The 14948-nt window shown below is 56.2% G+C and overlaps 1 protein-coding gene across 2 annotated transcripts in view; it reads left to right on the top strand.

Moving 5' to 3' along the window:
- ASS1 (argininosuccinate synthase 1) overlaps positions 1 to 14948 on the top strand; it is a 52138-nt gene that overhangs the window by 24857 nt on the left and 12333 nt on the right. For both annotated transcript variants that reach the window (XM_042245529.1, XM_027966282.2), the window contains exons 9-11: positions 4613 to 4703; positions 7379 to 7463; positions 7989 to 8053. In XM_042245529.1, coding sequence (XP_042101463.1) covers positions 4613 to 4703; positions 7379 to 7463; positions 7989 to 8053 — 241 coding nt within the window. The remainder of the gene's footprint in view (positions 1 to 4612; positions 4704 to 7378; positions 7464 to 7988; positions 8054 to 14948) is intronic.

Below are 14948 nucleotides of genomic sequence, written 5' to 3'. Positions count from 1 at the left end.
ACACCAGCCCGCCCACCTTGGTCCCAGGTCCCCGGCCTCCCCGGCTGGCTCCCTCTGGACCTCGGGGCCCTGTTTGAAGTTAAGGTTTTTCTCTCTTTTGGGGGGGGGTGGAGGGGTTCCTTTGTGTCTCCCCCTGCCCACCGTGGGAGATGGGGGAGGCAGGATGAAATCTATCCTGGGAAGAAAGAAAAAAAAAATCTCTTTGTCCCCCCAGGGACTGTCTCCATTCCCTGGCTGATTTGGGGGTGGGGTGAGCTGGGGGTGGGCAGGGACCCTTGTGCAGCTGGGCCAGGGCGGTGGGGGGGGGGGGGGGGGGGGGGGGGGGGGGGGGGTGGGGGGCAGCACACGATCTAGGAAGGCCAGCTGGAGAGGATGGTTTGGGCGAGGGTGAAGTGAGCCTGGTCCTGGGGAGAGCTCCCCGTGGGGACCGGGCCCTCTGGATCGGTGTTGGCAATAATCTAACCTATACCAGGGGCTATTTCTGGAGCCAAACCTGGGGTCTGCATTCTCCTCCGCTCCGAGCCTCCTTGTGTCCTGGGGGAGGAAACTGAGGCCCAGAGGAATGACCCGCCCTCCCAGAAGCCTCCAGTTCCCCAATGGCCTGCACACCTCCCCTCCCCACCCTCTCAGCCCTCAGCCCAGCGGTATCACTCAGCAGAGCCCACACCCTCGTCCCCTGGGGGCTGATGGCCCCACAAGGCCACTGCCTGCTGGTCACAGGCTTTTCCAGTTCATGCTTGGCTGACCCCATGACACTCAGGCCGGCCACCCCTAATTAGCCAGTCAGTCAGTGCCCCGGGGGCTGGGGGAGGCTGAGCGGAGCCCAGCGGCTCCTCTAGCAGCCACGACTGCCGGGGTGCAGGTCCCTTCCCCTCTCAGGCCTCCTTTCTAATGCGGGCAGTGCATGGACAAGGAAGTGCTAGCCAGAGTATTTTTCAGGATTCTACCCCCTAGTCAAGTGGGAAGGTGAGTGCGTGGCTCCCAGAGACCTGGGTCTGATGACTCCTGGCTTTGTTTCTATGGCTGTGCAACCTTGGGTAAGCTGCCCAACCTCTCTGAGCCTCTGGCTTCTTATGCAAACAGCTGCACAAGGCAACCCCTGCCTCCTGGGATGTGAAAGCCCTTGGTCTGTCCTGGCGCGGGGCCCAAGGCCTCAGCCGGGGAACCAGGGGTCGCACCCTCCCTCCTCCGGCCGGCTAAGCTCTTTTGGGGGAGGAAGGAGATGAGGTTCTTCTCTCAGGAGTGGATGCTCTGCTCTGCCCTCCCCAGGAGGAGTGGGGGGACCATACTCCCGCTGAGAAGTGCAGGGCCAGGCCGAGGAACCCAGGGGCTGGCCCACTCCAGCTCCGCTTTCCCAGGCCGCCCTGCTGCAGGTGGGGGCCAGGGCAGGCAGCCCCTTGCCACCAGCAGGTTCCAGGGGCCCGGGTGGGTGCTCTTCCCCAGAGTGCAGGAACTCTGCAAGCTGGGCAGCCCTGGCCCCCTCTGGAGGCACTGGGGAGACCGAGCTCAGGGAACCAGTGGCCCCCTCCCTCCCCAACCCCCCGCTCCCAAAAAGCCTGAGGCCTGCCGAGGGGAGGGTTTGAAGGCAGATGGTGGAGCCATTTTCTGCCTCCATGAGGGCTGATTGAAGGGCAATGAGGCAGCTAATGCGAAGAAAGATAGAAATTTACTTGCTTTAACTTCATACGGCCCACAGTGAAAGAGTTCATTCAGTCGCCGGCCCGCCGTATCTGATGGATGAATAAACCATTTGCCGCATTGATCATGCCTCTACATCACGGTTTACTTCATGGGCCATTTGCCTCCAATTTCTCCTTCTCAGCCCTGTTTCATGCTTTCTTTCGCCCTCTCCCCATCCCCCGTCCCTCCCCACCAACTCTCTCCTTTTTTTTTTTTCTTCACTCTCTTCCCTCCCCCAACACCCCCAACACCCCCAACCCGAGATGACATTGGAAGTGAGCCCTCCCGCTGGGATGGATAAATAGATGGTATTGATACTCAGCAACAAACTATTTGTCATTTGAACTGGGCTTTTAGGAAGGCAGAGTAAAAAGAAGGCAGGCGTGAGCCACCACCTCGGAATGCAAAGCAAATGCCACTTTATTTCTAGTTAGTTATTTTATTTAATCGGTGCTGTCAGAGAGTCCTGTTTCCCACTGCAGAGAGAGTGGGGATGCCGGCTCGCCTGGCCTTCCCACCTCCTCTCTCCTTCCGAATGCACTCTCATCCTGTTCCATTCTCGTCGTGTTCGTGGCTCCGGTTAAGTGCGGCAGGGGAAAGTGACAAGCCCCAGTCCAAGTCTGAAGGCCCAGTGCGGGTAGAGGTGGGAGGCAGGAGAGTTCAGATGGAGGGGCTGGGGTCAGAGCCCAGGCAGGCAGCTCGGAGTTCAACCCGGGGCTGGACAGTCAGTGAGGAGCCCCCGGCAGGTGGGGAAGGACCTGTGGAGTCCTGTTGGTCACCCAGAGGCCCCAAGCCCTGGATCACTTTGCCTTTTGGCCGAGGATAGCCCTGGTCCCAGGGAAGGTGGTGGTTGGTTAGGCCTGGGGAGTGGGGCATGTCTCTGACCATATCCCTCGTGCTGTCTCTCAACAAAGCAGCTGGGAAACAATGGCGGGGTGGTGGTGGAGAGCAGCGGAAAGAGCACTGGACAGGGGTCCTAGAGTCCTCGGTCTGACTCCCACACCGGGGAGCGGGGCAGCGTGATGGGGACAGGCGGCTTCTTTGGCCTTGGTTTTTCCACCTGGTCCATGGAGCCATCAGGCTGCAGGTCCTCAAGGAGGCCCCTCACCCCTCCTTGGGTCTGTCTTGGGGGTCCATTCTGGGTCCCTGCTCCTGCCCGCTAAGGGGAGACAGGAAAGGATGGCAGCTGGCCTCGAAGGCACTTTGAAGGCTCAAGGGCTTTATTCCCAGTCCCATCTGAGCCCAGGAGGAAAGCTAGGAGGATCACTATCCCTGTTTGCCCAGGACTGGATGGTGGGGAGAGGGTCTCCGAGTCTGGAACCAGGATGGTTGGTCATCCTGACATTGAGTCAACAAGCAAGGTGACCGCAGGGAGCGACCTCAGGGTCCCGGTGGCCCCGCCTCTCTGCCCCACCCGAGCAGCTCTTCTCCGAGGCAGGTGTCAGCAGGAGGCTGTTCCAGTCATCCTGTCTCCTGCAGGGCAGGTGACAGCACCAGGCCCTCGTTGGCACCTTCTTGGATGACTTTCATGTCCAGTAAGAAATTTAGAAACTGTCTATGTATTTAAATTGTAAGGCAGTCAAAAGAAAGTGTTAGTCACTCAGTTGTGTCTGGTAGCCTGCCAGGCTCTTCCCTCTGTGGGATTCTCCAGGCAAGAGTACTAGAGTGGGTAGCCATTCCCTTCTCCAGAGGATCTTCCCAGTTGAGGGATCAAACCCAGTTCTCCCACACTGCAGGCAGATTCTTTATTGTCTGAGCCACCAGGGAAGCCCAAGGCAGTCAAAAGCAGATATCATTCCCCCTCTCCACCTATTTTACAGATGAGAAAACTGAGGCTCAAAGAGGTGAAGCAACTTGTCACAGCCTGACTCCCAGCTTTGGGGTGTTTTCCACCACTCTGAAATCTATCACATCACTGTTCAAGGCCTCGTGGGTTTCCTGCCCTGGGCCATGTGGCCGCTGCCACCCCCACACAGCCTACGTCACAGCCCCCACAGTCCCCGTCCGCCTCTAGTTCTTCCTCTGTAGGTGGGGGAACAATTCTTGACCTCACCCACCAGGGCTGCAGAAAACACAAAGGAAACTGCAGATGCGAAGTGACATGGGAATGCTTGCAGGGTTTTGACAGCCAGGGATTGAAGGGACTGCACTTCCCAGGATGTCAGCAGGTGGACAACAGCTGGGCTCTGGGATGCCCACGGGATGGACTTGAGCAGTCAGGCCCAAGAGCCCCCCTGGCCTCATCGTGGCAAGGGTCCAAGCCGCAGCCTGTGGGGGTAGGCGGTTGGGGGGGAGGGGCCTGGGGAGTTCCAGGCAGCCAGCCGCCCCTCCACCACCGCATCGAGTTGAGAAAGAGGCCCAATTTCCAACACGCCCAAGAAAAAAATATACATAAAGGTTGATGTGTTTTCAAATGGGTTTTTGCTTCGCTCTTCTCTTTTCTCCCTGTGTGTATTAACCTCGGGGACCCCAGGGACGGCTCTCCTTGCCGGAGCACCTGCTGGGGTCAGGCACAGTCATTAGCTTTGCGGTCAGTGCAGAATAAACCCCAATTCCCGGCCAAGAGACAGCGCGGGTGTGCCCACGCCCGCTCCCGAGAAGCCCACGTAGCTCCTCACTCCCCCAAAGTCACGCTTTTCCTGCCTGACTGGCTCCTCCTGCTATTCCACCTCCAGCTGTGGGGGCGTCGAAGAAAAAGATGAGATCAAGTTGAGGGGAAAAATTGTCTGATTTCTCGAGCCTTTTGTTTTCCAGGCCCCTGGCAAGTGGGGCTGGCTCCAGGTAGGGGGGCTGGGAGGCCGACCTGCTGGCTGGACTGGCCAGCCGACGGCAAGTGCCAGCAGGACCCTGGCTCTGGAGAGGGCTGCAGGAGACTGACCTGGCACAGCTCGGCTGGGACACACTGTCCTCCAACCTCTTTCTGTCTTGTCAGAACCAAGCGCCTCCAGGCCTCTACACAAAGACCCAGGACCCGGCCAAAGCCCCCAACAGCCCGGACACCCTTGAGATCGAGTTCAAGAAAGGTAGGTGCCTGCCCAGTCAGGACTCCATGGGGTGGACTTTTGGGGCCCTGGCTCCTTGCCCCTCCTTGCCTGGGAGCCCTCTGGGCATGAGCCCTCTGTATTCCTCCTGTGTTTCGCGGAAGCCAGGGTTCAGATGGGGTCTTCCCAGCTACCCACTCCCCGGATGGCATAATCCATGGAAGTCTTCAGATTTGGGAGGAAAGCACCCCAGCAGCTGTCCCCTGGTCGGTGGGCACCAGGTCTGGAGGAAGCATCCTGGGGAAGTCACTCCACTTTCCTGGGCCTCAGTCTTCTCACCTGTAAACTGGGAATAAAAGAACACTCGCTGCCTCATGTTTTCACGGTACAGAGTGAGAGCTGGATGGGGTGTATCTGGCGCAGGAGTGCTCACCAAGGAGGTGCTCACCCAGTAGGAGAGCCAACCTTGAGGGCCCCCTCTGACCCCACAGCTACTCCTAAGTTAGCTGCCTGGTGCATCTTCCTACCTCCCCACCCTGGGTTCAAAGCTGCTGCCACACTTGGCTTATGTTCTGATTTCCTCCTCATCTTCTCTGCAACCAACATGAAGCGTTTGCTGGCTTGGCCCGAGTGCCTGGCCTTGAGCCTGGCATCAGGGACACCCTTCCCACCCCCACCTTGCCTTGGAAGACAGAGGGGAAGGCAAGACATGCTGGGTAATGGAAGGAGCAGGACCTGCTTCAGGGTGAGGGCTCAGGATGTCCAAGGAGAGGACTTTTCCAGGAGGCTGCAGAAATTGGAGAGACTTCCTGGAGGAGGTGGCACTGGGCAGGAGCTGGAGGAGCCAAGAAGGGGGCGTGAAGGCATCCCAACTCCAGGCAGGGAGGCTGGTCCTTCCAGCCACAGGCAGGGAGGGAGCCGAAGGAAAGGGACTCAGAGACAGATCCCAGCTCCCCGCTGCTAGTGTGACCTTGGGTCTCAGGCTCGTTCACCTGTAAAATGGGCCACAGAAATGATGCTTGTAGCTGCTGAGCATGGTGGTACTTTAATCATCGGCCTCCTGGCCTTTCCCAAGGGCCCGGCTGCGCCAATGGGCGTTTTCATCGCTCTGGCCCCACCTCTGCCATCAGTTCAGACACTTGAGTGTCATGCCCCCTGGGGACCAAAAGGCCCTTAAAGTCTAAGGCCCTTAAGGACAGCTGGAGCACTGAGTAAGTCTTATGCCCACCCTCTGTGACCCAGGGCCGTGTGGATGTGAGGCCTCTGAGCATCATCTCTGAGAAGATGAGGGGTGCACCCAGGCCACATCCCACCCCCTACCCCCCGGAGATCCCTTGGAGCCGGGGAGAGTGGTTGAGGGTGGGAGGTGAGTGGGAGGCCGCAGACTGTCCTGCACGCTGGACACCAGCTCTGGCCCCCTTTCCCTCCAGGAATAGATAGGCCAGCCCCAAGGACCGAGCCCGAGAAGAAACGTGATCCATTTTAATGATTTGGGGACTGTCTAGAAAAAAAAAAAGTAGACAGAGGAACCCTCCCCGACGACTCCCCATTCACTCTCTAGTTAATTTATTTGAAGTTTTAATCTAATTATTAACTATTTTAAAGGCTAAGAGGCTTTTTCCGTTGGCGGCAGCAACAATGTCTGCTCGTCTCTGGGGGCAGGCCTCATCCAAGGCCCCGCAAGGACGACAATAGGGCCCGGAGGGAGAGAAAGGGAGAGGGGAGAGGCGGGTGGGGGCGGGGCGGTGGGCAGAGGGGCTTAAGGTTCATTATTGGGCAGACTTACATTTAATAGCAATTTACAACCAAGTTATAAAACCCCTGGAAATGGGGGTTAAGAATGGCCAGGCTGACAGCCCCTGAGCGAAGCCCCTCCAAGCGGCGCCCAGCTAATAAAGACTCGAAAGCCGCTATTGAGGCCTGATTGGCATCCAATCGCTGGCTCCATGATAATGAGCTGGGCAGATGGGTGGGAGATTAGCCGCCAACTTTGAACAGCTTTTCTTTGTCACTGTTACAGCTCTCTTGTTAGGCCGCTAATACATTTATTGCTCATTTCACACCGCTCGAGAAAGTGCCCCTTGCTATTCAAAGTCAACCCTGAACCCACCCACCACCCCCCCATCCCACCACCCCCTTTGACTCCCCTCCCGAGCGGTCACCTTCCTCCTGCCGCCCCAGACCCGACTTCTCAGAATTCACTGGCGCCTCCAACAGCTCGCCGGCTGGAACAGGCATCTCACCCCAATCTAGGGTGCAGGGTCGGGGGCGTAGGGGTCCGCCTGACAGACGCGGGAGGGGGCCGTGTGTGTGTGTGTGTGTGTGTGAGTTCAGCCGCACTTCGGCCAGGCTGGCCCCCCGGTAACTGGTGGGACAGAAGGTCCTCCGTCGTAAGACAATGGCGGAGCGTGAAATTCAATTAGTTCAGGGCCTGGTTCCAATTTCACAGCCCCTAAATGCAAAAGGGGCAGAGAGAATGGGAAGGGTGGGGGAGCGCGTTTTTATTGCATTTTCCCTTTCATTCTGGGGGGCTTTCTCGCCCCTTCTCCTCCCCAGCAGGCCTCAACCTGCACTGGGCTTCTCAAGGAGTCATTTGGAGTCCATATCTGTCACCTCCATTTAAGGCGTTGCGGGCGGAGGGGGAGGGCGGGGTGGCAGCCACAGACTCCTCTGCTGAGCTCCAACCATGGGCCCCCTGCCCTCTCCTCCCGCCCTAGGGGTCCCCGTGAAGGTGACCAACGTCGGGGATGGCACCACTCACAGCACAGCCTTGGAGCTTTTCCTGTACCTGAATGAAGTCGCGTGAGTGCCTGCTGGGAACCCACCGGCCAGTCCCCGCCTGGACCGCTGTGGCTGGTGGCCCCGGCCTGAGCCTTAGCAGCCGAGGAGGACAGGCCCGTGTCCTGCAGTCAGCCCTGGCACCAGCCCCATAGGCGTAGGGCCCTTTGGTTCTGTACGAGAGAACCAAAGGTTCTACGAGGGTTCTGTAGGGCCCTGGGCCTTAGAAAGGAACAACCCCAGAGCATCTTCTGCCCCCGGGGATGGTCCAGTTGAGCCTCCTCAGGTCTCAGCTGGGTGTGAGGCCAGGCTAGAAGGACAGCTGAGCAGTGGAGAAGGCTGGATACCACGCCAGGCCCAGGTGGAGGTAACGGAAGTTGCACACTGAACTCACCGTGTGTCCCAGGCAATCCCTTCCCTCCTTGGGCCTCAGTTGCCCCACCTGTACAATGGGTGGTTGGACAAGTTCACCCGGCTCAGATGTCCTCTGAGTCTTGAATCCTGATGCCCTGCACATTGCCCCCAGTGACCAGATGGTTCTTCCCACAGTGGCAAGCACGGCGTGGGCCGCATCGACATCGTGGAAAACCGCTTCATCGGGATGAAGTCTCGGGGTAAGTCTGCTCGCCACCCTTGGGGGCATGGCTTGGCTCCCAGAGGCCCCTGACACCCCCCATCACGTTCCAGCATCGCTACTCCCAGGCTGACTTTGGGTAAGTTCTTTCACCCTGCCAGACAGTTTCCCTTCTGTGAAGTGGGGATGAGGGACCTCTGACCACTGATATCTGATGGCATCAGGAGAAGAGCTGTCCCCGGAGCAGGGAGAGGTGAGAGGAGAGAGGAGGCGGGCCCAGGGCCCAGAGGTCAGGCACTCCAGTGCGCTGGGCGGCGGGTCAGCCAGGCTTAGAAGCAGGCCACGTAGGGCTGATTTCGTGGTCATTAAGGCGACATTGAGGAGGCCAGCTGGCCTGGCAGGGTGGGAATCTTGCCAGGGGTGGGCACTATGAGCCGGCCGGGGCCTGAGGGCCTGTCTCATGACATGCTCGTTGTTCAGTCGCTCAGTTGTGTCTGGCTCTTTGCAGCCCCACGGACTGCAGCACACCAGGTTTCTCCGTCCTTCACCATCTCCCAAAGCTTGCTCAAACTCATGTCCATTGAGTTGATCATGCCATCCAACCATCTCATCCTCTGTCGCCGCCTTCTCCTCCTGCCTTCAGTTTTTCCCAGCATCAAGGTCTTTTCCAATGGGTAGATTCTTCACATCAGGTGGCCAAAGTATTGGAGCTTCAGCTTTAGCATCAGTCCTTCCAATGTATATTCAGAGTTGATTTCCTTTAGGACTGGACTTTTTGCATGATGCTGGGGTGGGACTCTGCCTTGGTGCTGAGTGGCTGCCCAGCCCATATCCATCCACCTCTGGCTGGGCCTGGAAGGAGGTGAGGCTGGTCCCCAAGCAGGTCAGAGCCCATGGTTCCCTCTCAGTCCCTCACTGGGTCATCTCGACTGCACCCAACCCCCATCCCGTTCGAGGAGATCTCATGTCCCGCGTGATGAAGTAATGCTGCGTGCTTCTGACTTCCATGAGGGAGGGGCAAGCCAGCCGTTGAGAGTACCGGTAGTGGGATTAAGGTCCCTTGTGTGAGCAGGTGTCCAGCTCGCTTTGCTAAGGTCAATTTAAAAAGATGGCACAACTAAAGAAAACCAGGCCAAGGTCATGGCCCTTTGTCCCTCGGGATGTTTTTCACTGAGACTCTAAAATCCAAAGAGAACTCGTGGCAGATTTCAGGTCAGGGCATTGGTCCTCGAGGCAGGATGCCAGGGCTCTCACGTGGCGTTCAGGCTCACGGCTCCTGGCTGATGACCTTGGACTTGGTAGCTCAGTTTCTCCAGGTGCAGTGTGGCAGGCGTTGGGACAAGAGTTGGATCATTCTGGCTCTGACCTGTTTGAATTTATCTCAAAAGGGGAAGAAGGAAGCAAAGCGGCTTTGCCTCCTGTGTGTGTGTGTTTCCCTCCTCGACAGGACTATTATTGTGAAAAACAACCTAATTGAAAGTCTTGAGAAGACCTTGTGGAGAACAATATTACTAATCAGCTGCTCCCTTGTACCCTCTCTTACCTTTGTGTCTTACCTATACCAACATCTGATTAAACGTCCCTTTGTCTCACTTTGCCCTTGGGAGGCAGCACAACGCAAATTATCTGAGGCAGACCCCGGAGGGACCTCGTTGAGCCAGAGCCCAGCACCCTTGCTTTACAGGCGGGGAAACCAAGGCTCAAAATCACAGGCATGTTGATGGTAGGATCAGGACTAATGTCAAGTCCCAGAGAGGCATGGGGTGGAGGGCTGAGGGCTTGAACTCTGCAGTGGGGCAGATCTGGGTTCTGCTGCTGCTGCTGCTAAGTCGCTTCAGTCGTGTCCTACTCTGTGTGACCCCATAGACAGCAGCCCTCCAGGCTCCGCCGTCCCTCCAGTGGGTTGCCATTTCCTTCTCCAATGCATGAAAATGAAAAATGAAAGTGAAGTCGCTCAGTCATGTCTGACTCTTAGCGACCCCATGAACTGCAGCCTACCAGGCTCCACTGTCCGTGGGATTTTCCAGGCAAGAGTACTGGAGTGGGGTGCCATTACCTTCTCCGATCCAGGTTCTAGCCCATGTGTATTAGCAGGAACTGGCCCAGCGGAAGAGCTGCTTGAATGCAGCAGTCCCATAGGGATGCTGAAAGGGTCAAGGCGGCCTTTGCCCTCTGGGAACTGTCCAGTCTGCACCACGATCATGTCCGTTCTCTGTCCAAGGCAGGCATCACTGATTGTGGATATCGACCAACAGTGCTGACAGAGGATAGACAGCCTGAGATCACTCTGTGAAATGGCACCCGAGTGGACTGGACTGTTCTGGGAAGACATCCTGAAAGAGGTGGCAGGAGAAAAGACTTTACCTGGTAGAAGAAGGTGGGATAGAAAGGAGCGGGAGCCTTCCAGTATGAGTGGCAGGAGCAGCCCCAAGTGGCCAGTTGGGTGGTGGATTAGGTGTGAGGCTGGCCGGCCTCCTGGAGGCCTGGCAGAGGTGTCAGGGGCCAGACTCGGGCTCCAGACTCGACTGCCTGCCTTGACTCCATCACCCTTCGGAAAGGAACGTAGCCTCTTCAGAGAGGCTTCATCCGTGAAATGGGTTGTTGGGCAGATCAAACACCTCTGTGTTGACCTATAGTGGGTGCCTTGCCTGGAGGTAGGCTTCCTCCCTGTTCCCCAGAACTGGGGGTGTCATCACCTTTGAAGACTGGAGCCATGAGGTTAGCGCTCAGTTCCAGCTCCCTTGGCTCCTTACCATCCACCTGAGGAGAAGATTCCTGGAGCATAGGCCTCACTCTGCCCAAGCACCGCGTGGGCACCGTTGAGGGGCTTTCCCTAAAAGCATAGCATTTAGCTTGAGAGTTGCTTGCTGTGTATCCTCAGGCAAGTTGCTTTCCGTCTCTGCAACTCCTACTGGCAAAGGTGGGCACGCTAGAGGATCTCACCTTCTCTCTCTCTGAAGTTCTGCCTTGCCTATTTTCTGACTTGGGAAGTGAGAAAAGAAAGTTGCTTCTTCATTTTAGGGGGAGGTCTTGTTTTTTATTTCTCCACTCCCAATAAGTCACTATGAGAAAGAAAGGGACAATAGATGAGAATGTCATGGGTTTGCCCAAGAGATTTTTATTAGGTCTACGGTCAGGGGAAAAGCTGTTAATTGTCAATCATATGGAGGGCAGAGCAGGAAGGTGCTATTGTTCGTACGTTGGTGTACAAGGGGGGGGAAATGTCATTTGTATTGATTTTATAAAGCTTAGAGTTGAAATTGGTTAAGGGCTTTTTTTTTTTTTTTTTGCCGGGGTGGGGGAGGCTGGGTGGGTAGGAAGTTGGCAGTGCTAACGTGCCAGGTCCGGGGTGGCCAGGTTAGCGGCACTTGGGGCCATGGGGTCAGCGGGCCGGGGGCTGGGGAAGCCGAAGATGGAGTAGCTTTCGCTGTATTGTGGCTGTTCACATCGTCATTATCACATTATCTTTTTAACTCTGGAGGGGGGCTAATTAAGTGAAGTAAATGAAATCAGTGGGGAGGAGAAGGGGGGCGAGGCAGGCAGGAGGGAAGCCGAGAAGGAGCTGGCGCTGGTCCTTCCCTCACCTTCTCCCCCCAGCCCTGCCCCGCGGGTCTCGCCTCTGCCGCTTCCCTCGGTGACTCCCTCCGCCCTCGCCTCCTCACCTGCCCTCTGTTCTCCCCTCCACTCCTCCCTTCCACTCTCTTCCATCTTCCTCCCTCCTTCCCACCTCTCTCGCATCCTCCCCTCCTCTCTCACTTCCTCCTTACTCTATCACTTTCTGGTGAAGACAGACTTAAGAGTTGCCGCCCGCCTCTCCAGACCTCCCAGAGTCTCCACTCAGAATATTCCAGATTGGAGGGAGACCTGTGAGGCAAAGGTGTTCACATTCCCAGAGCCCGGAGTGGCCAGCGCCAGAGGCCCACCCTGATTCCCAGGGTGGGGCCCATGGGGCACTGGGAGCATAGAGGAAGTCCAGCAACCCACCAGGACCTGCCTCCCCATCACCATGGCAACTGCCTCTCTCCTTGGCCATGGGATCTAAGCGGGGAGCTCTTGGGCTCCAGCCCAGCTCCCCTCCCCCGGCCTTTCCAAATCCCTTCCTCTGGACACTGCTTACCCAAAGGACCAGAGGCGGTGGTCCAGGTGTCTTAACCTTCACCTCTGCCCTCCCACCCCCCCACACCCAACCCCCCAGCAGAGTTGGCCGATCCCACTCAATTCTGCCAAATTGCTCAATTTCTGGGCTAACCTGGCAGCCTCAGGAAAACAGATGAGAAAAATTTAAGCGGCCGCAGCTGTTTTGGTTCCCACCTCTTCCTCCTCGGTCCACTCTCCCCCCACCCCGGCCGCCCCTCAGCCCCTCGCCCTTCTTCCCCACCCGCTCCTCGGCAGTAATTATGGTGTGATTGAAGCCACTCCGCGGAGAACTGCTGACATCTCTGTCTTTTTCCTGTAAACACGGGGAGATGAAAATAGACACTTGAATCCGCTGTGCGTGTCACTCGGAAGATATCTGTTGTCTCTTCCCCAGCGACACCGAGACTCAGCTGTCATTTCCTCCTTCTTTTTGCACAGTGGTTTGTATGCCGACTGTCAAAAGCCCCAAATCCATAGTCTTTAAGCATCAGGATTCTGTCACTAGGTTGTTTTTTTTTTTAAGTCATTTTTTCCCCAGAAAAAATACACAGAAATCATCTGTACCCCCTACCCCTGTGGAGAGGAGAAGGAAAGCTTTAAGATGCACACACACACACACACACACACACACGCACACACGACAGCAGCAACCTGAAAACAAGCTTTTTGATCAGTCACAATTAACTTTAACACCTTCTAAGGCAAGGAATGGGAATATTAATTGTGCTGGTGTGTTTCACGGCTGCGGCTTCTCTTCTTGCCTACGACTCCTCCCACAGCACCCTCGGAGGGCTGACGGTCGTGTGGCTGGTCCTGAGGGCTCAGCGATGGGTGACAGTCCACTAGACACTCTCCATTCTTTTACTGGGGACAGCTCTAATGGGGCAGTTTGAGGGTGGTGCTGGGGGACAGGGGCTTCCCAGGTGACTCAGTGGTAAAGAACTTGCCTGCCAATGCAGGAGATGCGGGTTCAATCCCTGGGCTGGGAAGACCCCCCCTCCCCCAAGAAGGAAACGGCAACCCACTCCAGTATTCTTGCCTGGAGAATCCCATGGACAGAGGAGCCTGGCGTGCTGCAGTCCATGGGGCCGCCAAGAGTCAGACACGACTGAGCGCCTGAGCGACTGTCCCCAGAAGGTGCCAGCCCCAACGCCTGCGCTGAGTTCTCGTCCACTTTTCACAGGCGTCCTGAGTCCAGTGTCCCTGGCCTCACGCTGTCGTTTTCTCAGCCACCCACCTGTCTCCCACCTCGTCAGCCCCTCTAAGCTCCTTCGGGGTTGAGTCTCTGAGGCAGTCTGTGGACGTGGATGACAAAGCCGGTGTGAACTGTTTATGAGAGTCATGATGAGGGGTCGAGGGGGCCCAAGGCACTCCCCGGGGAGTCAAGGACTTGGGCCTGCTGCGTGAACTGGGGGATACTGGTGTTTTCCTACTGGGGAAACAGTTGTGTTTACCCCCACAGCTGATTCAGGGCAGCAGAAGTGGCCCAAGAGCTCCGGGCACAAAAGTGAAACAGGACCGGTGTGTCCTAGCAACGCCTTGCCTCTCTGCGCATGTCCCCGAACCCCAGGATGTGGCGGGTTTGCAGATAAGAGACTCACTTCCCTATAGAGAGGCTCTGTTCCACTCTGGAGCACCTCAGAGCCTTGGGAACACTCTTCCTTGGCCACAACAGCTCAGACTTGGGTGTCCCCTTCATGCTTGGTGAGCACTTTGCAAAATGCCCTAAGAGGCAACCAAGAGCAGAGATGGAAAACTCAGAGGCAGGTTTCAGTCTCCCCATCTGCGAAATGGGTGCACTGGGCCAAATCAGGATTTTTAAGGACTGCTTGTGGAGTCCAGGGTTTGCAGGGGGACCTCTGCTCCCCACAGCTGGACCTCATCTTTGATTGTATATGTTGAGCTTCTACCTAAGGCTGTTTGAATGCTGGGTTTGCAGCTGAATTAGGAAAATAGAGCCCATCCTTAAGGACCCTGACATTTCTGTGGATTCCCAGACTTAGATTAAAGACTAGAGAAGTTCTCAGAGGAGAAAATTTCTGGCTACTTACATCAGACACAACCTTGTTCATGTCCCCTATGGACTTCAGAGTTTAAACAGTCTCCTCCATTCTGGTTTTGTTTTTTTTTTTTAAGCATTTTTAAATTGTGGTAAAACATACAAAACATTGGAAAAAATCCTGATGCTTCGAAAGACTGAAGGCAAAAGAAGGGGGCAGCAAAGGATGAGATGGTTAGATAGCATCACCGACTCAATGAACATGAATTTGAGCAAACTCTAGGAGATGGTGAAGGACAGGAAGTCCAGCAGGCTGCAGTCCACGGGTTTGCAAAGAGTTGGATATGACTTAGCAACTGAACAACAACAAATACAAAACATACAGCTTACCGTTTAAACTCTTTGAGTGTCCTGTTCAGTGGCGTCAAGGACACCATGCGTGTTGTGTAAGCACCAGCCTGCATCTCCAGAACGCTTTCGTCTTCTCCAAGCGAGGCTCCATTAAACACCAACTCCCCTCTCCCCCTCCCCAGCCCCTGGCGCCCAGCATCCTACCTGGTTTCTATGAGCTGGACTCTTAGGAACCTCACGTGAGCAGGATGACGCAGCATCTGTCTCTTGGTGATTTGTCTCCGGTTGAGTTCACTGCGCATCCTGTCCTCGCATGTATCAGGACTTCCTTTTAAGGCTGAATATTTCACTATGGAAATATCTCTCTCTGTTTATCCATCCTTCTATTGTTGGGCATTCTGATTGCTTCCACCTTTTGGCTCTTGTGCACAATGCTGCCATGAACTTG

This window comes from Ovis aries, chromosome 3, assembly GCF_016772045.2.
Source record: "Ovis aries strain OAR_USU_Benz2616 breed Rambouillet chromosome 3, ARS-UI_Ramb_v3.0, whole genome shotgun sequence".
NCBI lineage: Eukaryota > Metazoa > Chordata > Mammalia > Artiodactyla > Bovidae > Ovis > Ovis aries.
This window is presented reverse-complemented; position numbering and strand designations above follow the sequence as displayed.